This window comes from Epinephelus moara, chromosome 23, assembly GCF_006386435.1.
Source record: "Epinephelus moara isolate mb chromosome 23, YSFRI_EMoa_1.0, whole genome shotgun sequence".
NCBI classification, from domain to species: Eukaryota; Metazoa; Chordata; class Actinopteri; order Perciformes; family Serranidae; genus Epinephelus; species Epinephelus moara.
Genome location: NC_065528.1, coordinates 20,476,612 through 20,500,234, shown reverse-complemented (window position 1 = coordinate 20,500,234; position 23,623 = coordinate 20,476,612). Strand labels below are relative to the sequence as shown.

Here is a 23,623-nt window from a genome sequence, read left to right as displayed (position 1 = left end):
ATTCACAGCTAACAGTGTGTGTATTGTTCAGCAGTGTTCATGTATGTACCTTGATAAGGATGCCCATGAACTCAGCACTGTTTTCCTCTGGATCCACCTCAGAGAGGTCTGCTTGGTTCAACTCCCGCACATCCTGCTGCAGCTCACGCACTACAGACAAGATATACATACACATAGGTTGCAATGGTCAATGGCAGAAAGACACTGACAAAAGAAGAATTAAAACGACCACACATTGTTTGCTTGTAATTGCACATTTATTGACTACTTGTCTAATTTTATGTAGGATGTTTTGAGCCATTGTGCTCCTAGAGGAAGAGTTCACCCCAATTTCAAAATACATATTTGTCCTCTAACCTGTAGTGCTATTTATCAGTTGAGATTGTTAAGGCGTGAACTGCCAAGTGTTGGAGATATGAGCCATAGAGATGTCTGCCTTTCTCTCTAATATAATGGAACTAGATGGCATTTGTGGTGCTCAAAGCACCAAATTAATAGATCTGAAAAGATCAACAGCACTGTCTCTTTTCAGAGAGAAATTGGGTGAACTGTCCATTTAAGACTTGACAGACAAAGTCCTTGGAGACATTCCACATCACACAGTCAAACAAACATCGCAAATCTGCAATATTCTCTTGACCTAATGTTCATATGGCAAACATAAAAGAGGCGCTCTGTGTTTCCTTTGATACATTTCAGAAATCTGGTGGCATTAACACAAACATAACAGCTACATATGTACAAACCTAGTAATGAAAATTCTTCTGCTCCCTTTTTAATAACAAACTAAAACAAATAAAATTACAGCTTTGCATCTATTAATATACATCTCTCCCTTTTAAACGCACACACCTGCACCTATCCTGTTATCCTCCCCCCGTTCAGGCTCTTTCCATCTGACTTAGCCACATTAGGGGCTAAATTGAGAGTGGCAGCATTGAATGATGCTCTAATTTCCATTAGATGGGGCCTCCCAATTCCCCATCAAAGCACGTTAAGAGAGTTAATGTTTATGGCAAGTTAATGGACTTTGGGTGTATTTCCTCTTTTCCTCTATTCCAACTGTAGTTTGTGTAATAATTATGACAATTACTAGCTACAAATGAGGTGCTCTAATGCTATTAGACAAAATGGCAAGCTAGGCCATTGATGGAAGCCGGCTGCTGTGTCGTGACCACTGTTGTTAGCATGACGGTGTATAGGCACTTACCGCCTGGGGGTGGCTAATTGCCAGTGTTCTCTTTGCATAATGTGGGGAAAGCTGTGGTTTAGCTTTTACTTTCAGGTCCATTGGGTTGTGAACTGAACAGATATTTATAATGTATTAGTGGCAGATCGTACATTTGTATGTGTGTTTGTGTGTTTCGGGTCATGGCACACACATTCACGGTGATGGGTTGAGCTGAGTGAATGAAAAGAGGTAGAGTAAAACATACATTAATGAAATGATAGTTGTAGATGACATATGTGCAGAAGCTCTCTCTCGCTGTCTTTATGACTTCAGAAAGGGGAAAAAAAGGTTTTGCCTGGATCATTTTTATGTAACATCTTTTTTTTCTTTTCATCAATGAAAACAGGTGATAAAAAAGGGTTGGTTTTTTTATTATTTTGGTGAGGATCATTTTTCTTAGTATTTGTTGCTGTCATACTCATTTCGGCCACAAGAGGCTGACGTGCACCACTATCATGTTTTCTTCCAGGTGAGTTTTAACTTCTCCATGCACTCTAAACGCAAGGTACATATCTTGTGTGTTAGCAATTTATGTAAGAGTACTTACAAGTTACTTAAGTTAAATCTTCATGGAACTTGGAAAGATTATCCAGTCCCTTCTGGGGATGCACACCATTAAACGTCTAAATGATTAAAACAGAAATATTAGTGGGTTACACCAATTAGTGTTTTATTCATGGACAAGGCCGCTTAACTATCATGCAGCCGCCTGCCACTAGGGGGTGCTACAGAGCCGTCAGACAGCAGTCCCCCTCCCCGTAGTAATGCTCGAGTAGACTGGAGTTTTAAAACAGCACGGTGGGAAACTGGAGAGATGTCCTCTTGCAAAACCAGCGAGGTTTGGCAGTACTTTGATCTCCGCAATGAATTCAGCAGCAGTTTATCTTTTTTTGTTTTTCTTTTAGTTGTTGTCAGATAATGTGCAGGGTTTACATTCATACTGCACGGCGCAAAATGCCTCTCATTTCAGCTGAAATTTTATGATAAACTATTTGAAATCTGACATGGTTGTTAAAGATTGTGATTAAAGGCTTCAAAGTGCTCTTAATGCACACAAAATTTACTGGGACAATGTTTTAAATACTTAACAATAAATTGTGCTAAATTCTGACTGTTTTCTGAGTGTTTCCCTTTTTTAGACTAATCGACTAGTCTTATTTAAAATTTTCATTGATTTGACAGGGAAATTAGTCGCCAGGAACATCCCTCGTCCCTACAGAATTTTGCAATGTCACAATCACAACAATTAATGCTAATTCAGCCAGTCCCCGTAAATTCTGTACAGCCTTGCAATTTTGTCCAATCACAGCAACTTTGGTGCAAATTTGACTATTTAAAAGGGGTAAAATCTCATTTCATTGTAAAGTTGCACGCAGCATATTGATTTACACAGCCACTCTCTTTCTCTTTTTTTTCATGAGACTGCTGTTACAGAACTGGAGCTCTGTGACTGTAGTCCCAGACACACAGTGACAGAGCTAACAGATAGCATAACAAAGCTAACGTTATCCAATGGTCATTTTCAGGTTTAACGACAGTCAAGACATTTTGCTGTCTGTGTGAGACTCACAGCTCATTGTCAACTGCTGCGGGGCTCCTGCCAAAGTGGCAAAATACGACAAATAGTGATGGGATCACGTTGTGCTGTGTTAGCTCATGCTAACAGGGCAAAGAGAGCAGGAAGAGAGCCTCTCACAGGGACGGTCCTTCAGCCCTGCGTCAAACAGCTGATCAGTTTTGATGCCCCTACCCCCATAATAATACGCTCTTAATCTGAGACAGCATCACAACTATTTTTGCAATTTCACTGTAAAAAAAAAAAAAAATGCCAATAATTAACCCAACATGCATCATAATTTTATAGAAAAGCTGCGGTGACATTAGGCATTTCAGGCCGCAACAATCACAAAGAACTGCCCAGGAAATCCTCGAGGGACTGATTATCCCTGCAAAACCTTTTTTACCTGTTCTTAAATCCTGAACACAGGCGAGAAAACAATTTAGATCAGACTTAGAAAAGGGACCACAGAATTTTTTTATTCACTTGCCTCTCACCTGCCTGCTTCCGTACATAAGCCCTCAAAGAAATAAAAGCTAAAAGCAAAAGAGACAGAAACACAGAGAACAGAGAGAACTACACGAGTTTAATTATGCAACCACTGGATGGAATAAGAATGTTGGCTGCCATCACAGCTTTCAAGGAAACCTTGCTTTTCAGGAACCAATCAAATGCTAAGGTAGAATTTAATTTATCCCCAGGGATTAGTCTGGAAGTTAGGTAGCAGCAGCAATAAGATTATATGTTTGTGAGTGGTATGCACAGGACAGTGTATGGTTGCATGGCATCCACAGAGCTAAAAAGAAACCATGAGTCGCTAACTTCGAACGCCAAGAGTGGGTGGTGAAAAAAAAAAAAATACCAGGCTTAATATAAAATCTCAGAAACACCAAGGGAACACCAAGTTATTGCAGGATTAACTTTTTTCATTATCTTCTTGTTTGCGTTTCTCTGTTCTCTGCCTGGAAGGAATGCAGTGCTGACTCTACGCCCCTACAACCAAGAGAGAATTCATACATTCCTGAATACAGTTATAGTCTGCGTTATCAGTCCCTGTTACAGCACTGGTTACCAGTTTGAGCGTAATGAATGCCGTCCCCCTGCTGTGATGACAGAGATGCTGGGTGACTAATGGTACGGATGGGGGAGACAAGATGATTATAATGTTAGCAAAAGGGAATGTATATTATGATCATAGTTGAAGATGTTATGACACACACTGCAAGGAGAGAAATGTGGGTACAATGAGCCTGTGCGAAGAGGCATCAGTAATGTGTTCAGTTCTCTGTACAATAGTTCGGATCAGCAATTTCTGTGTGCATTCAATAATACTGTGTGTGTGTGAGAGAAGTGTTGGCAATACACACCCGTAATGACATGCAAATGGATGTAAGCCAGAATGATGCTAATGACTTCATTATCACTAAGGATATCGGCAGAGTGAAAGTAAAATTGCAAACTGAAATCCACACACTTTGTTATCCAAAGAGACCAACAACACTGCTTTGTTGATGTATTTATCTCCGCAGAGCTCCTAATGTATGCAATTTTAATGGAGAGCAAACCATATAACAAATGTTTTTTTTGTTTGTTTTCGTGAAACATCCTCTTAAAACTCCCAGTACTTTTTGCATCTCTTTTCCTTCTCATAATCTTCTCACCTTCTTTTTGCCAAGCCACCACCCTTTTATTATTCCTTCTTAATCCACTATCTGATTTGACATAAGGACCTTACCACTGCTGGATCCAGGTGTGCTGAACTGTGATGAATCCAAGAGCTTGCGCGGGGTGGACAAGCTGCTGACATCCAACACTGGCATTGGAGATGTGTCTTTGGTCGTGGAACTGTGAGGAGAAAAAAAGAATCCAGGGATAGTGATTATCAATATAAAAAAGGTCATGTTAGTGAATGTCAGGCTTTCTGTCTCATATAAAGTATGATATTGCAACTGCATTAAGGCCGGGACACATGTTGTGTCTTTTACTGCCTGGAAAACACAAGGTCAGGCACTGGCTGCTACTCCATGCTACTCTATAGACTGGATAAAAAAATGAAAAACACGTCTCCATTTCCTCCAACTCCAGCCAAAATATCCCAGTGCCATCTTGCACTGGTGACACCATTTGCGGCCAGAGTCTGCATAGTAGTGATCTCAACGGTATTGACTTTGAGTTTTTGTTTGGCTAAATGTCCTAAATGTTAAATGTTACCATGAAGGGGGCGGGGTTTATGACCTGTACTGCAGCCAGCCACCAGGGGGCAATTCAGATATTTTGGCTTCACTTTTGGGAAGCTGCTATGGCAGAATGCAAATGTCCACCCTCTGGACTTGCAGATCGAGCCCTTGCGGACTTCAGTTGTATGGAGTGTGACGTATTCACTGTCATCGTGTAAAGTCTGCGAGGGCAGAGAATGCAAGCGGCTGATAAACAGCCCTCGAGTGTTTAACTCGTAGACGTGGAAATGTTCAAACATTGCTGCTGTCATATTGACATATATGTCATACTGTATAAGTTGATGAACACTGCCTACTCATGTGTTCCTGCAGATAACAAGATATAAATCCCATGTATTAACTTTTTTTGTCACTAAACAAAAATGTATTAATACATCTTTTTATAAAAGGCTACACGCGTTCAAAAACAGAAATGTTTGTAAATAAGGACACGACTATAACTCAATAAATTGAAGACCTTCTTTTGTTGTTTTTTGGCCATTTTTTTTAGCCTATTTCACTGCACACTGTATTTAAACATATCTCTGTATCATGATGTGGTTAAATATTATTTCTGGTCTACACAATTCAAGTAACATTTTAATAGGCCTACCTATCAATAACTGTTTTTTTTGGCAGTTGAAAAACCCACAACATCACGTCTGTATTGCAATGACTTGTGGGTTATTAAATCAGTGAAGTCTGCTGAAGTCACCCCAAGCGGACTCTCTGGAGAGTCCACTTGAGGCCCCTTGTGGACTGGATGAATTGTAGCTTTGGACAGCCCTAAGCACTCCCAGACTTTTCGGGAATGCGCCCGCAAAGTCCACAAGTCTGCAAGTACGGTGAAGTGCAGACGTCTGGATTCAGCCTATAGTGCCAACTTCAAAGGGCGTGGAGGCAGGTTGCGTCTCATGTTGCTAAGCAACATTAATCAGCACCGTATCATAGCCTTCATACTGAAGTTTTAAGTTTACAGCTCTGTCTAGCCATGAATTAAAATGATCAGCTTCTCCTCCATAGTTAAGATAGAGTGATACTGATCGAAAAAAGTAAAGTGATATGCCAGCTGTGATTGGTTGTTCCTCTTCACATGGCATGAGCTACTGCTCAGGGCTGGGTATCATTTATAAAGTTACGATACCAGTACCAATACCATACTGATACCAATAGAGTACTTCACTTGAAATAATTCTTATGGGAACAAAAGGGATCAAATGCAGGCATTGTTTGACTTAGGAAGTTTTGATACTACTTGGTTCTGGGTTATTTTACTTGATATCTTAAAAGGTATCGATTACTGATACCCAGTTTTATTGCTGCATTCCAACTGTTGTCACACCCTGAACGCCGCTCTCGCTTTTGAGTGCACATTCTGCACACCTACATTGCCAGCTATGGATTTCAGGGCACAAAAACACGGCATGTAAACAGCCCCTTAGATTAGATTAGATTAGATTAGATTAGACTAGATTCAATTTATTGTCGAGTCATGTGTGAGAGGAATAGGTTCACATTAACTCCGAAAAAACTGGAGTAATAGTTTTTTATACACATATAAAAGTTTAGTATGCGCTGACAGAAATGCACCCACTAACCTGCCCTTTTCTAACAAAAACAATCTACTGCTATAACAAAAAAAGCCTTGCATCTCTGGGTGGGATTGGTGCTGTTTTCCAATGAGCCATTTATCAAGCCTTAAGCCGGAGGTGGAAGCAATCCAGGTCCTTTATGTTGGGCGGTATAAACACACTGTGTCTGCTAAGTGAGTGGGGTGTATGGAGGCTGGCTTGTTGTTAGAGGCGACCCAATACAGGAAGGCCAGGACCTGTCACTGGCTCAGTAATAAATCACTGTACCTCGCCAACCCACTGCCACCATAATTACTGCACCCCACACACACAGACACGCATGTAAAAGTGCAAGCAATACTCAAACTGAACGCCATTCACAGGAGCAGAACAGCGTCAGCAGTGTGTTCAAAGCCACTGTGCTGCATTATCCCTAATAAGTTAAGAAACTGGATCTTGGGTCACGGAGGTATGGCTTAAGTTATTCTCCTGATGGCTGCACAACCTACTTCATGTCACACAGAAACTATATTTGTTTAATTTTGTTCTCTCATTTCTTCACCGCTAGGAACTGATAACTGACAATTTCTCCCAGGTTTTAAAACCGCTTGTTTAAATATATATCTGATGTTTTTACAGACTCTTTACAATAAATGATGCGGGGTGCTTTTCCATCTGTTTCTTTGGAACTTCACAGCACAGAGAACAAACATGAAGAAATAGAGCAACAAGTAACACAGGGTCTAATTGTTTTTGTCAGTAATTGGCTAGGTTTCCATACAGTAAATAATTGCCATGTTGTCCCGGCAGCAGTGGAATAACTCGTAATGAATACACATCTGTACAGTCAAAACTTTTCAAAGAAGAAGGAGCTTTGAAGGCTACATCTCTGTTTACTACATAATAGGCAAACAAGAAAGGCTTTTGGTACCTCAGACCAAACAAACCAGCTAAAAGATTTATTTTATAGCAGTCAATAACTGTTTTTTGGACCTCATTCCCTCCATCTCTCTCAACCTTGCACACACTTAAAAGGTATATTAGTGATACACTGTGAGAAAATGAAATAAAATATATTCAGTGTTTGTTGTGTGAACCCATAGAAAAATAACTACAGCTTTCCAGAATCTTACATGTATGTTAATACAGGGTTCCTACAGCATAAGGCAAGTGAGATTAAGTTTTTTTTAGACTTTTCAGGTGCCACTCAGAATGAAATTTAAGACAAATTTTACAATAGCCAAAAGTGGAGGAAAAAAACGTGACCCAACATCATTTACTTAGGATTAGGGACAAATTTTGCCCAAATCTTTGTTGTAACATAAAACACAACTTTTCTCGCATGCACTGCCTTGTATCGGTTTCAGCCATGCCAAGAAATCTAGGTGAAAAAGCCATCCTCTGGATCCTCTGCTCTGAGCACCCAAGCCAAAAACAAAATATGAGTGTTGTTGGTTCCAGGATCCAGGGGCCGTATTCACAAAGCTTCCAAGTACAAAAATTCTAAGAAAACTCTTAGAATTGTGCATTTTCTTCGAATATCCCCTTAAAATAAAGACTAGGTCCCTGTAAAGATAAGTTATTCACATAGCATCTTAGACCTTAAAAGAGCTCCTAAAGTTAAAAGCTGTTTGGAGTAGGAAGGAGGACTTCAGAGGGTTCAGAGTTTCTTAATCAGAGGAGAAAATGGCGGAAACACAAAGAGGTCAGAGAAATATTTTCCAAACGCTGAATGACAGTGAGTAAATGAAACGCTACAGATCAGATCGTGCAGGGATACTATGTGTGGTTGATGTCATTAGGCATATGCACACATTTCCCACCTTACACTGTTACTAAGACATTTGAGTAAACTGGAAAAAATGTAACAGTCCAGCAGTGATGACTTGGGTCTGTCTCAACCTTCCATCACACTAACAATGTCGTAGCATGAATGTAGTTTCCTCGTCCGTCCAGAAGTGCGTCTTGTTCTTCTCGGTCGCCATGGTGTTTGTTCTTTTTTCCAAGAGTTACTGCACTGCTACAGTTTATACTGAACTGTGGCTACGTCATCTCCTTCTTCTTCCAGGTGAAAGCCCGCAAAAGAAAAAGTGGTGCATGCACAGTATGCCGAGTGCGACTCCAGTCAGACTAAGTGGATACATGCATCAAACAGTTCGGTTTTCAATCGAATTATCTAGGTGTGTTAGTCGAGCTACGGATAGTCCAATTTCAGTCAGACTAAGATGTTTACATGCATTTAAAAGTCCAGTTTCAGTCAGACTAAGCCCATAATTTGATTTTCTCAAGCTGCATGTCAACGTAATGTCTGACAGCATTTTCAGTCTTATATTGTGATGCAGTTCACTTCATTTCCACTGGGTGTCCACACCTAGCAGGCTCACAAAAGGCCGTGTCTGTGACAACCCATCACATCTGTTAAAAGAAAGCATTATACCTAGCAACAGGGTCAATCATGCCACCTCACTAGATTAAAAAGTTTCTGTCCCTTCCTCACTCAGAGTTGCTCTGAGAATTTTCCTAAATCACTCCTAAGCTAGGACTCCTGACTAAAAGATTTTAGGCTAAGTTAGGAGCTCTGAGAGTGTTCTCAGAATGTTTGTGAATACAGCCCCTGATATGATTGACATTACAGTGATAGGCGTTGATTTCTTTTTTATTTTTAAAAACATGTCACCCAATATTTTGAGATTTGCTTTGCAACATGAGAATACAATTCATAAAGTTCTATTTTTCATATCTCAGCAATTTTAAGTCTTTACTTCCTGTATCTTAAAATGAGACAGTAACATTTCTGACCACCAGTTGTGCAACTGTGCAAAATACTGTAAGTGCTTGCACAAGATCAAAAGCAATACTAAAACATTAATCACATTTTTTGCGCAAGCACAAATAAGTAAATAGCCAAGCTTCCCCTGGTGACACTGATGTCCTATTTTCACATTTCTATTCTTGTGTGGACATCTGGACTCCCCAAAGTGGTAACCATATAATAAGAAATAAGGAACCAGCCCTTACCCTGGAAGACGAGCAGCATTTTTGTCCTTGTTCTTGTGTCCCAGGCGACTTGTGGACTTAATGTAGAGATGTCGGTGCAGCTCATCAATGAGCACCAGGTGGATGTTGAGCTTCTTGCTGTGGAGCTCCAGGCGCAGATCCCCAAGCCCCTCCACCTGCAGCAGGGGGCCTTCCAAGGAGTCCACAGCTGACACCTGCATATGACAACATGCCAGCCAATCAGAGGTTATTCTTAGCTGTAGATTTCAAGTTTCAGTGTCTGATATTTGAAGATTTCCTTCTCGCCCACAAAGCTACAGAAAGGACAAGTACAGCAGAACACATGAAAAAGATACCTGGCCCGAAATTCAACCAGAGACACCCCAGCAAAAGGTAAAAATGTAATGCGACTCATTCTGTGGCCAATTAACATAAAACTTTCATGGCCACTGAAAAACATATAATCACACAACCAACATTCATTGTTCTTCGACACTCCTAGTAAAATTCCACCTCACAAATACAGGACAATCATGTACAGAAAAAATCCCTCGAAGATCTCTATGTGGTCATATTGAATTCTTACCCAATCATAGCTGCATATGAGCTATACAGAGAAAAGAAATCTAATTTATTAACCCACAAACCTGTCATTAGTATTCCTCAGTTGGTGGAAAATCTGCACAAATATTATATGGTGTCTAATGGAAATATGATCGTAATGACAGTCAAATTGACTTGTCAGACCACCTGTAGATCATTCTATCTGAAATTACACCTTCTGCTTTCGATGTAAATTGAGAAACTCAACGGCTGGTCATTGTGCAGTCAAAGCCTTATTCATCCCAAACATTCCCTTACTATTAAACTGTTAGCCAATCTTCAAGATTCTTCAATTCACGACAATTGTGCAAGAAGCTCCCAGAGAGCTTGCAATGTTGAAGATTCACTCCATGTTTGCAATGAGATAAACAACCACAATGACAGACACTACAATATTTTTTTGTCACAATACCAGAACTTTAAACTTCAACACAATACTAGTATAGAAAACTTGATTCAACTGTTTATACCACAGCAAAAAGTTTTTTAAAAAGTCCTAGGCACACAAAATATGATCTTTTTTTATTATTTTTTAATTTAATGAACAAGCTGCTCGTAGTGCTGCTACAGAAAAAATTCACGCAACACAAACCTCCAGTCATGTGGTGGGTTTGCTGCTAGACAGACTGCTATAACAGCAACAGGTCAAGGAACAGTTGATTTTCTTCCCTGTTGTTTTATCTGTGCAGCCTTGAGTTGAAAATCTGATTGTAGATTTGTTTGGGGTTTTATTTAGATAGCTTTAGTACCTTCATTCCATCGGCTGTATTTAGACTGTATCATTTTAAACATCCATCCATCTATCCATCCATCCATCTATCCGCTTATCCGGGGCGGGTTGCAGGGGCAGCAGGCCAAGCAAAGCACCCCAAACGTCCCTTTCCCCAGCAACACTTTCCAGCTTCCAACGTTCCCGGGACACCTCCAGCGGGAGGCGCCCAGGAGGCATCCTGATCAGATGCCCGAACCACCTCAACTGACCCCTTTCGATGCGAAGGAGCAGCAGCTCTATTCCGAGCTTCCTCCGGATGTCCGAGTTCCCCACCCTATCTCTGAGGCTGAGCCCAGCCACCCCACGAAGGAAACTCATTTTGACTGCTTGCATCCGTGATCTCATTCTTTCAGTCACTACCCAAAGCTCATGACCATAGGTGAGGGTTGGGACATAGATGGACCAGTAAATCTGAAGCATCGCCTTCCAGCTCAGCTCCCTCTTCACCACGACGGACCGGCGCAGCGCCTGCATCACTGCAGAAGCTGCACCGAACCAAAGATCCATCTCACGCTCCATTCTACCCTCACTCGTGAACAAGACCCCGAGATACTTGAACTCCCTCGCTTGAGGCAGTAACTCTCCCCCAGCCCGGAGAGGGGTTGAGAGAGTTAAAAATGTGGTATCGAAAAAGTATAAAAATCTTGACAACCTTACTATTATGCTCAATAAATGACAAATACATTTCCCTCCAAAAACTGATTCAAAGTCTTCTCAAGCTCTTCTGAGTCACGCTCTAAATTTCTCCAAATCCACCCATTCTCCCTCTCTCCTTTGCTCTTTCCTTAGCTTCCATTAGCAGGAGCAGCAGTGGTTGTGGCATGATTGCAATTAATAAATCTACATGCCATTAAATAAAATGTGCCACTCTGCACGTGTGTATTTATGTGAATGCATTTCTGTGTGTATTTCAAGGGCACTAATGGCCAGATGATAGCACTGCAAAGAATATTTGCATGGCCAGGGCATGCCAGGAGGGAATGGGTAGCAGGAGGGGGGGTGGATGCTGCGTCGGGTGCATGGGTCAAGTGTGTGTTGATGCAAATGAGAGCCACATTAGTGACAAGATGAGCTAATGCGCAGCATGATCACCCCCCTTTGGTTTAATAGAATAACTCGGCATGCCTGCGAGGGTTTGCATGTCCTATGTGTGTGTGTGGTTGTGTGTACAAACCCCCAGATGTGTCTGTGTGTGATTATATGTGTGTGATTGTATAACTGTAAATCATTTAACACTTATGTGTCTGTGTGTGTGTGGGGGGGGGGGGGGGTATCTCATTACCATTGGGCTGAGATGACAGAGGAAGGCTGGTTAACATCATTAGGGGGCCGGGCCTGTCAGCGTAATGAGGGATATGAAGCCTCTGGTGAATTNGGGGGTGGGGGGGGGGGGGGGGGGGGGGGTATCTCATTACCATTGGGCTGAGATGACAGAGGAAGGCTGGTTAACATCATTAGGGGGCCGGGCCTGTCAGCGTAATGAGGGATATGAAGCCTCTGGTGAATTTGCTTGGGAGCAAGAGAGATGGCGAGAAGGACAGAACGGAGGAGAGAGGTATGACAGCTTATCACTAAGCTCCGAGCTCCATGGGGGAAGTTGGCAGTTGTATGTGCACCTGGGTTTTGTGACACTACAGGAACAAGGGAATATGAGAAGATAAAGGGAGAGGAAAGAAGGGAGAGGACTTTTTCTGGAACCAAAGCCAATCTCATTTTTAACCAAACCCATGGGGTCTAAGACTGCCATTCAATAGCAGACAGAGAGCATAGTCTGAATTCTAATTGTCAACCCTTGGAGATAAGACTCACATAAACACACACACACAGGCACACACACAAATACAACGTCATGGAGAGTAAGAGACAGTGAAGGAGATAGAGAGGCTTGGACATTTATTCCTGGCTAGTCTACTCCTGCCACACTACACAGCAAAAATACGAAAGATAAATACTGTGTGAGTCTGTCAGCACAAAACATTTAAAACTTTTTGTTCAAGAAATACTGAAAGAGGGGGAGAAATAGAGTATGAGGAGAGGAGAGGCAACAGCAGGCGCATGTGAAAACCACGGAGACGTTAATCTGACAGATGAGTGCTGTAATGAGTGACAGCATGATGGGAATAAACACTTCAGGGACTCTCAGAGAAGTGACACAGGCAGTATGATGTTACAGTGGAGAGACACAGAGGGTGTGTGTATCGAGGCAGTATACATTATATCAGAGGGGGAAAGATGCAGTTAACACTGCAAGAGACTCTTTAAGGATTTCATATAAACCTAATTGTCATATTATGTCTGATAATCATATTTTCTTGATATCAAGAGATAACTTCTTTCAGTTTGGGTGACATTATTCCTTTGGCCAGTTTACAGTGTAAAGTAAGTTTGTATTGAGAGATTTACACTCCATGTACTGTACATTTCACAAGCTGATATGCACCAGAAACAGAATATTTTGAACCAGGTTTACACTGAAACCAGACACCAACTTTTCTCACATAGCCATTAATCACCTTGCTCAACAGCAGCCTACACCAAACCTGCTGTTTGACCTCTTAGTATCCAGCATGTACAGGTTGTTCTGCAACTCACTTCACTGCGAGCTATTATTTTGGCTCCGTATTCAGCTGCTATTATTGATCAGAACTTGTCATTCCAACCACACATTGACAACCTTGTTTCCAAGCTGAAAACTGAAAGCAAGTTTCTTTTTCAGGAATAAATCCTGTCTCTTCATTTCACCTTTATTGGACTGCGGTGATCTGCTCTATATGAATGCCCTTGACCAGTGCCTAAGGAAGTTGGATACTGCACACCATTGTGTCTTACAGGTTGTAGGAACCATGTACAGCACCATACACTGTATGCTGTTGCTTAATTGCTATCTCTGTATGTCTGCAGACTTCGCATTGGTTGGTTTTTTATATATATGTCTCTGCTTGGGCTGGTTCCTTCTTATCTGTGTACATCAATGTGTGAAAATCAAAATCAATATGGCTTGCGCTCTCACAGTATTCTAGATGCTGGTGCTCAGTTTCAAACTGATGAGGTAAAAACGCTGCCCTATCTTCCTGGAAACTTTTGGAGCTGATTACTATGGGGAAATTTAAGTCAATTTGAAAGGATCCAGAAAAGAGCACTCTTGGTCAATGTGAAAATTTCACTAATTTGTTTATGTATTATAATGTATTTGATGTATTTATGCATTTGCTTGCTCATTTGCAGTGTGTGACAGTCGTACTTGTCTGCTTCGGTTTACTGTTGTAAATAAATTTATACTGCCCTCTTGGTCAGGTCGCTCCTCAGATTTTTATCGTCAACACTTTTACCATGTTAAAAAATAAAAATTACCTATTAAGCCGAGACATTAAAGGTAGGGTCTGGAGGATTTTCCAGTTGCTGTTTGTAAACACACATTCAAATTCGGCCCCTCCTATCAGGCTCAACTCTCCCGGGTGTACGGAGCCCGGAGGTACGGAAGAAAGCTTCACAGAAGAGGTTCAGGCAAGGCTCGCGCTGGTGCACGCTCGGACACGCTCGGGCACGGCACCTGCGCTCTCTCATTGGCTGGGGAAATCTCCGCCCAGAAGTGGTCAGAGCTCACAAAAACATCAAAATACAGTTAAAGGGCAGGAGCTCTGCAAACAGAGTCACCACCACACATGAGTAGAAGCCCATAGGTGATGATTAAGCAGGATTTCATTTGTATATGTCTATATTTTGTTTTGTTTGAAAATCCTCCAGATCCTACCTTTAAATGAATGACAGGTGGTGTGAATAGAATTGATCATCTTGATATATGCAATGTTCTGCTGGGAAGCCTTGGGTCCTGGCATTCATGTGGATGTCACTTGACACGCACCACCCACTTAAACACTGTACACCCCCTCATGGCAACGACACTCCCTGATAGCAGTGGCCCCCCAACAGGGCAGTGTATCCTGCTACACCACAAAAAAATGCTCAGGAATGGCCCAAGGAATGTGATGAAAAGCTCAAGGTGCTGATCTGACCTCCAAATTCCCCAGATCTAAGTCTGATCCAGCATAAGTGGGGTGTGCCAGTACTCAAGAGGTCCTATGTCCATCCCTTACTGGGTCAGGGCCAAGTCCGATCAACTGTGGGGCCTCCTTGGGTATCCTGTGGTGTTTGGCACCAAGGCATTGCTAGATCCTTTGAGTCCAGTGTGATTGCAAAATGGGACCTCCATGGATTGGATGGATTGGACTTGTTCCAGCATGTCCCACGGATGCTTGATCAGACTGGGATGTGGGGAATTTGGAGGTCAGTTCAATTCCTTGAGCTCTTTGTCACATTCCTCTGGCCATTCCTGAGCAGTTTCTGCATTGTGGTGTGGTGCATCGTGCTGCTGTGGGGGACTTTTCAAGTCTAGGTGGATGGTGTGTGTCAAGTGACAGCCGCATGAATGCCAGAACCAAAGGTTTCCAAGCATAACATTGCATTGCAACAAGATGACCAATGTTATTCAGTTCTCCTGTCAGTGGTTTTAATGTTGTGGCTGATCGGAGTATATATACATATTAAGTCCAACATGTCAGTGCAAAAACTTTTAAATAAATATGGAAAGTTGGGACTTCTTTGTTAGTTCACAACCTAACAAAATATGCTATTTCAAGGATGACATTCTGCCATTGTATAATCATAACTTACATCCTCTACTTTAGCTTAAGTGTGGGTTATTTAAAGTGGACTTTTCATACATTATTTATTCATGAACTGCATAAAGATGTCACCAAAGCAAAAGGTAGAACAAATGCAACCAACAGCATTTTGATATGTAGAGGCATATAAAATGTGCTTTAAAGTGTGCTTTCTACATACCAATGAACCATCCGGATCAAGTAAAGCGCATTTGAAGTGTGCAAGACAGAGGCGAAAGCGTCCAACTGACTTTGAACTCTCCACAACCTTTCAAAAACACGCTGTACTGACTGAGCACAGGTTGACTGAAGTCCCACTTCTTTCCACCCCCACAAAGAGGATTTTTCATGGTCCTTTGGGCATACCATCATCCCTCTTTTTTCCTCCTCCTCAGATAACCCCATTCTAGCAAACTAATTATTACCAAAGTCTGAAGGAAGATGTGTGGGTGTGACAGAGAAGGGAGAGAGGAAAAGGGAAGTGAAGGAAAGGAGCAGAGGGATCACAGAGCCCGGTCGTTTAGACCTCAGTGCCATCCTCCAGCTCCCCTGCCGAGCACACTGCAAAACACACATCAAAAGAACAAGAGCGCACGCAAACATACACACCTGCAGCGCTCCTCGCTGCACTTAGATGCTGTTCTCTTGAAGTAAAAGAGTTGCACCCACTGGACTGTTCAAGGCTGCTGGAAAATGATTCTTTAGAGGACTGAGAGGTGCCAGGAAATCAATCTTAGCATTAACACTTCATAGAGAAGCTGGTGTTTATGTATGTGTACTGTGCACACTGCGTCAGTGTTGCCTCATGTGCATTAATACATGTCAATAGGTCTTCCCACACCTTCATGAACAAGATAACAATCCTTCCTTTTTCCATTTCTCACCTTCATCTCTGTTACCACGAAACTAAACAAAACACCAAATCACCAAAGACCAAATCTATCAAGCATTTCTTTTTTTGTTTCATTCTGTTTGTCTGTCTTTTTACCTTACTGAAACAACTGCACAGCTCACACACACTCACACATCCATTCCCTTCCATCTACTCACCAGCATATCTGTGGCATGAAGGTAGTGCTTGCTCGCCATGTAGGCCTCCAGCCGCTGAGGCACCTGCTTGATGCTTTCGATTTCATCCAGGAGCTGGAGGACGTGCTTGTGCTCGATGCCCTCTATCCACAGCTTCCTCAGCTCGTCCCTTTTGCAGTGGAGCAGCATCTTACAAGACAGGAGGTTCTCCTTCACCTGCAGAACAGAGCAAGTTGAAATAAAAAAAGTCAGACATTATACTTGACCACAAGGCAGATTTTAGGTGCAGCAGTGCCAACAAACAAAAACATTTTGGAGGTGTAGATCTAGCCATTTCTGCAAATACTGGAAAGGTATTTTAAAAAAACTGTTCTTATGAAAGCTGAATGGTAAAAGGTACAAAGTAAGTCACTCCTTATCTCTTAGTGTTTGAGCCATACATGTGTCTTTACAGATTAAAGCTCCACTAAAGAAAAATATCACCTATCATACAGGTTACTTCGAGAACAGTTTTGTGGTAAAGCATGGTTTCTCCTGACCTATTGTTTAAACTACTGTAGAAGGGCACTTGGAGAGCACAGGTCTCCACCAAGGCTAAATGCCCTATCTTGCAATATTAACAAAAGTGAAAAATAATTTTTTTATCCACCCCATGATTCCAATCCACTCCAAATGTAATGTTTTCTTCCTTGGCCCATGAAAACGGGCCAGAAGTTTTTTCTCTGTAAAGCTGCTGAACTGTGTCAAAACACCTTCGTTAAAATACAGTTTTATCCTGCTGAGAAAAAGTGCTAGGACACTGGATGTCCCTTTTGCCGAATCTGTATGGGCTTGCATATAGAAGGAACCGAGGGGTTGCCCACAAGATTTACAAGTGTGATGATGAAGATTATATAAAGGAGCTAAGGATTCAGACTTAAGATGACAACTTTTAACTAGGTTGTTTTCTTCTTGGGTGAAACGGATTTGTATTAATGAAGTCAGTCTTTTAGTCTTACTATACGTTCACAACAAAAGCGACCAGAGCTTCCAAAGCGGCGGAAGTCATTCATTTTCAATGAGAGCCCGGCAACTTGGGCAACTTGGGCGACTTGGGCGACTTGGGGGACCTGGTCGTCAACCGCGTGTCTAGGGCAACCAAAGCGACCGGAGCGGCTCCGGAGGGGAGTTAAACTTTATGGTAATGAGCTCTAACGCGGTTCAGCGGCAACCAGTCAGAATGCTGAACTGCTTTGATGAAGCGGGTCCCAGAGAAAAAGCCATGTAACTTTGTTAGAGTGTATTACTTGCGTTTGCGCCCACTCAGTCCTTTATAATGTGTCGCTGTTCGGTTACAGAGACCAAAATAAAAAGAATGAGGCTTGGGACCGCGTCGCAGAGGTAGTTGGTTGGTCTGGTGAGTTTTAAAGTGTGTAATGTTAGTAACAGAGGAGAGAATTGCAGGTTAATGTTACAACTTAGCATGCAAGTCTTCCTTGCTTGGTTTGAATGGGATGACATATGTTTTCTGTTTTCATTGACCAAACCAACTATGAGCTTTTTGACTGGACAACAGCAAGCAGCAACTACGCTGCTTTCAAGACAGTAGTCCGCTTTGCGGCTCCTTTAAATTGACAAGCACGATCAAACGTTCAGTGATTCACGTGATGAGCGAGCAAAGCTGCCACAAATATTTTTGACACTTCTTGGGCGTCCGCAACAGACTTTGCCTCTTTGGAAGCTTCTGGTGTGAACGTACAGTTAGAGGATAAAAAGCCTAAAAACTGTGATAAGAAACCCTTTTTATGTACAAATGGATGGAAAAACGTGTTTTGCTTTTGATTACACACAGCTTAGCATCACTACTTTGAAATCCATCTGAAACAATGTAAGCATGAACTCCAGTAATGGCTTATTCAACCCTCCAGAGTATATCTGTGTATACATATCTCTCATTTCTACCTGTTTGATCTTGTTGCGGGAGCTGGTGATGCGCTCAGTGATGCTCTGGTAGGTCCTGATGGCGGTGGTGAGTTCAGCATAATGCTGAACGATCAGCTCATCTAAATCCCTGTCACATGTCTCAAAGGCTTCTTCCAGACGACCCTTCTCTGTCTCCCTGTCCTCCACATCATCACTGCTGGACAGAGTCCTGAAATGGAGAGGAGGGAAAGGAAAGGCAGAAATCATAAGTCTGAAGGAAGCATCATTGTTGGAATACAAAGCAGATTCCCTCCAGAAACTGAAATTACAAACTGAGTTTGAGCTAAGTAGGACCTTACATAAAGCACTTGCAGATAGGTTTTGGCAATTTATCAATATCAATATCAATATTTTTTTAGGATTTCATGTAGTTAATGCTGTCTTAATGGTTCCCTACCGTCTTTGTTCTGTGAATTTAATCTTTTTATTGGTTTCAAAACATCTTGCCAAAGGACTGCAGTTGAAAATTAGCCAGCTGGCTAACACTGGCACATTTAAAGGAATGCTGCTTAATGTGTGATGTCCTTATAAATAAAATAAAATAAATGAAACGAAATATGAGACCAGATATCATCTTAGATTTTGGATATCAAAATACTGTTGGGGTTTTTTTCTCTCTTTTGCAGTGGTTTTAAAGGCTGCATTACAGTGAAGTGATGTGATTTTCACAATTTACCAGACTGTTCTAGCTGTTTTATTATTTGCCTTGACCAAAATATATTTTATCAAATATCTTACCCTTTAAATATTTTGTGGAAGCACCTATAATCAGTCCTAAAATACTGTCACAATATCAGTATCAAGGTATTTAGTGAAAGATATCACATTTGATTTTCTCCATGTCAACCAGCCCTATTTCCAGAGGGCATAAGGTAGAAGAAGAACACCATAACAGTACAAGACTTTGTGTGCCAACATACCCCTACAGTCTGGCAGCATGAAAACATGAACAGGTGCATTTATGCTGCATCAAATAGATCCAACAGCAGCAAGAGTAGTCAACAAATATAGCAGTTATTCACATATTTGGCAGTAGATGCTCATTTGATCCTCCAAGGAAAAAGTAATCGAACCATTTCTCATATTACATACTAATGCACCACACTGTAACTTGTATTCTTGTATTGTATACCTGCCTTTTACTCTTTTAGCTTATTCTTATAAGCTATTCTCTTGCTCTTAATGACTATTTAATAGAGTTTATGTGTCCTTTTATAGTGTTTCTTTTGCATTTTTTCTTGATGTTTTAAGAGGAGCACTTTGCCTTCAGATGTGCTATGTAAATTACTTGCCCTGCCCTGCCTTGCCTGGAGTACTTGGCCTCACTGATATTCCTTGCCTCCTCTTCAGAAACCCTTGACTGTGAATTTTATACCCCATTGTTTTCATGTACATTTATCTCTCTTAAAACGAGTTAAAAAAGAAGAAGTAAGTTTTAGGGACAGTTCATCACACCTGTCAAAACCGATGCAGGGGTCACAGTGAGGTCACAGTAGTTGTGTGTCGTTTGTGCTTTTCATGTAATTCATCTCATTGTTTTTCATAAGCCTCTGTGCTCCTACAAAATAAACTCAAGTCAAGCTTTAAAACCCAGATAAGTCGTCTAAAGGATTTGTTAGTTGTTAGGATATTTGCTATTTGTGAAACGAATACTGAATGAGCTTTAAGTTGAGAAAGCCACACACTGCAGCCAAATTTAAACATTTTCTTCTGCTTCAGGAATAAACGAACCTGCTGTAAAGATTAACCGACATATAATATCGTAAATGAAATTACCAAACATGTGAACTTTAATTTCTTTCACATACCGTTAGCTAGATAATCAACAATAACTGTTAACAGGAAGGATGTTGCTAGCATGTCGCTTTAGCATGTAAGCTAGCTGTCAACCCCTGTCTGAGAGCGAATAAGAGCACAGTTAAAGAGCTGTCCGACATTTTAGCAGCGCCGTTAGGTTGATAAAAAGGATGTGACAACCCTTACCTTATGACAGAGATGAGAAGACCAGAGGGGTCTTTGTTTTTGCTAACTGCACTCCTGTATCTCCCTGTCTCAGCTGCCATTTTTCTTCCAGCTGCGGCACCCAAACAGGAAGTCACAAGCGCGAGGTGACGCAGGAAGGCATTCTGGGAGATGTAGTTTGAAGATGAAAAGTGGTACTGGAAACAGTGGTGCAGAGTTTCTGTGACCTCTGTCTTTATCACAGTCACAAATCTGAAACATATGGTGTAATTACAGTTATATAGGGCGATAGAAAAGTAAGTGTTTGGAAGTAAAGTTCTTAAAAATATTCTCTGTTGAATGGAAACAGGTATTTTACACCACATTGTGTGATTTTACTGAAAATTAAAAAGTATGATCAAATAAGGGACTGATCGTTATCGATAAATAAGGGGATATAACAGGGGAGGCCATTGAAAAAAATCTTTTAAGCACTTGGGGAGGGACTTGATTACTGGTCATATGTATGTGAATATTATCCAAAGTCAAGTCTCTGATCATGTGAAGAGAGGATATGTGCACGATAGCATAAACTACAGCCCATCGTAACTACCTTACGCCACTGCCTCCAATACCTCCATTTGGTGTGAAATTTTGAAAAAAAAAAAAAAAAGGTTATAAATGGTGGAGGGAGGGTCATGCATTTTCCAACAGTACTATGGGAGGCTCAAGGAAAAATATTTGTAGCTCCAGGGAGGGGAAAAAGGAAAGAAAAGAAAGAAAATCACATCCCAGCCACCCCCTCCTCTGATAAACAACCAACAATCCCTGACAGTTCTGCAACTATAGGTCTATCTTTTATCATAAAAAGGCAAAACAGCTATTCAAATTATCTCATTTTAATTCAAAATATTTTTATAATGTTAAATTGATCTGAGATTTCCATAATCAGGATTATAAAGATGCTTCATGTTGTGCACAGTGGTACAGATACTGACTCTGTTGTGTTTGGTGTGATGATAGGGAATAAGATGATGCTTGAAGTTAGGGTTAGATATTTTTATGCTAAGTATTTTTTGTATACAATAGAAATATCACAATAGGAAAAACTGTTTTATTGTAACATTTTCAATCCAGTCCTCTTGAGACTGATAAAGCAAAGGCTCAGCAGAGAAGAAAAGAGAGAGGCAGTGTGTGTCAGTGAGTTAATAGCCTCCCCCATTTAGAACATATAGCGCTGGATTTGGCGCTGTATCTCTGACAATCTCTGCTGTACCAATGAGAATGGGAGAGGGCATTGATTCTGGACCAAAGGGGGTCGATTCCCAGCAGCCTGGGCCCTGATTGATGCACTGGTGGACTGACGAGATAACATTGTGGGTGATCTTTGTGTCTCTTGTGGAGAAAAAAAAAAAAAAACAATCGCTGTGTCATGCGGGAGCCGCTGTTTTTCTTCTGAAGGCGCCTAGCTTCCCAGGTCCAAGTTTAATTTTGAAGTTCTTATCACCTCACCCTGCAGCCCATGCCCCATCAGTCCAACTAATCTACAGGGCTTCTTTTCTCCAGTAACGCAGCACCAAGGTTATTCCTTTCAGCTTGATGTGTGTTTGGACAGTAAGTGATTGCTTTGACTGACTGACCTACGTGTGGATTAAATACAAGGGCAATAAGGTCATCGTAGGACATGCCTTTATGATCTGGTAATATGTAGATCTAAATGCAAATGCTGCATCTCAATTACTCTGTGTCCTTCATCTATGGTTCAGCAAAGAAAATATAAATACTGTAGGAGGTGGCATTTACAGCACTTTGAAAAATGGTGCAGCCACGTCAAACAAAACAACTCAAACTGGTAATTATTCCAAGCTGGCAATGGACATCAGTATGACGTCAGAAAGACACTGGACTCTAACGTCAGACAGACGTTAGATTTTGGTTGGATTGAAAATTGGGTTCATGATATCTCAAATGTCACACAATATTATAATATCATGTTTGTGGACATCACCATAATGATGTTCTGGAGACTCTCTCTCTCCACATCTCATGTCTCAACGCCATTGTTCTACGTCAAGATGACGTTGGCATGAGATGTTTGGAAGACCTTGGGTTTTGGTTACTGGCAACGCAACTTAAAACCAACAAATATCAACATCATCTGTCATCGGTATTTTATGTCAGATTGATGTTGGAAGTTGACATTGTCCTGACACTGAAGTTTGGTCACCTGACGTCACAACCTAAATTCAATCAAATATCAACATCTAATGACGTTGGCGGCCAGCTGGGTTGTATGTTGCCCTTTAAGAGACAAAACATGAAGGTAAGAGGAGCTCTATTAGCAAAAGCCATGAGCATCGTAGTGGGGGGAAAAATGGGTATGATTACCCAGGGCTCCTATGGGAAGGGAGCCCTCAAAAAACATGGAATGATAACTTTGGTTTTGTTTGTAATATTTCAATTATAACTAATTAATGCCATTACAAAAGTAATATTGGCTGAATAAACACCCCAAAAGTGGAGCCAAAACAACTCAATCGCCCCCTGGTGGCTGGTTGCAGTTGAACCACACCCCCACCTTGTTAGCAGATGGGACATGGGCCAAACTAAAAACTCAAGGTACACCTCAAATAAGTAGTGCTTATCACTCCAGTGTATGTTCAAGTGTGCAGTTTTTCTGATAAGATTGGTTTTAATTAGTTGGTGCTATCAAAACGGGATTTGACATCATGATTGACAGCTGTGGGTGCCAATTGATGGGGTCACACTCAATGGCGTTGCTTGCAGTTGGTCTGACAAGTGTGTGGACAGGAATTTGATGCCTCAGAGATTGCTACTTCCTACCAGCACAAGATGGCAGCGGCCATATCCAGGATATTTTGGCTTCATTTTTGTATAGTGGCGTTAAGTAGAGATGAGCTGTCCGTCTTTATATACAGTCTTGAGAGACTGAACTTTGTATTTAAAAAATAGCAGAGGTTCTCTGAGGCCCCTCTCACCCCTTACAAAAGGCACTAAATGGTTTAGTCACTCCTGCACTAGGATTTGTCTTTAAATGCTGCTAAAGCCGCATCAGACTGCT

The 23,623-nt window shown here is 41.4% G+C and overlaps 1 protein-coding gene across 1 annotated transcript in view; it reads right to left on the bottom strand.

Moving 5' to 3' along the window:
• Positions 1-20,696, bottom strand: part of exoc4 (exocyst complex component 4) — a 192,587-nt gene extending 171,891 nt beyond the window's left edge. Inside the window, exons 1-6 of the mRNA XM_050036180.1 lie at positions 20,584-20,696; positions 18,580-18,769; positions 16,660-16,854; positions 9,595-9,788; positions 4,525-4,634; positions 50-150 (exon numbers count right to left, since the gene is read on the bottom strand). Coding sequence (XP_049892137.1) covers positions 50-150; positions 4,525-4,634; positions 9,595-9,788; positions 16,660-16,854; positions 18,580-18,769; positions 20,584-20,663 — 870 coding nt within the window. The 5' untranslated portion in view covers positions 20,664-20,696. The remainder of the gene's footprint in view (positions 1-49; positions 151-4,524; positions 4,635-9,594; positions 9,789-16,659; positions 16,855-18,579; positions 18,770-20,583) is intronic.
• Positions 20,697-23,623: the final 2,927 nt, after the last annotated feature.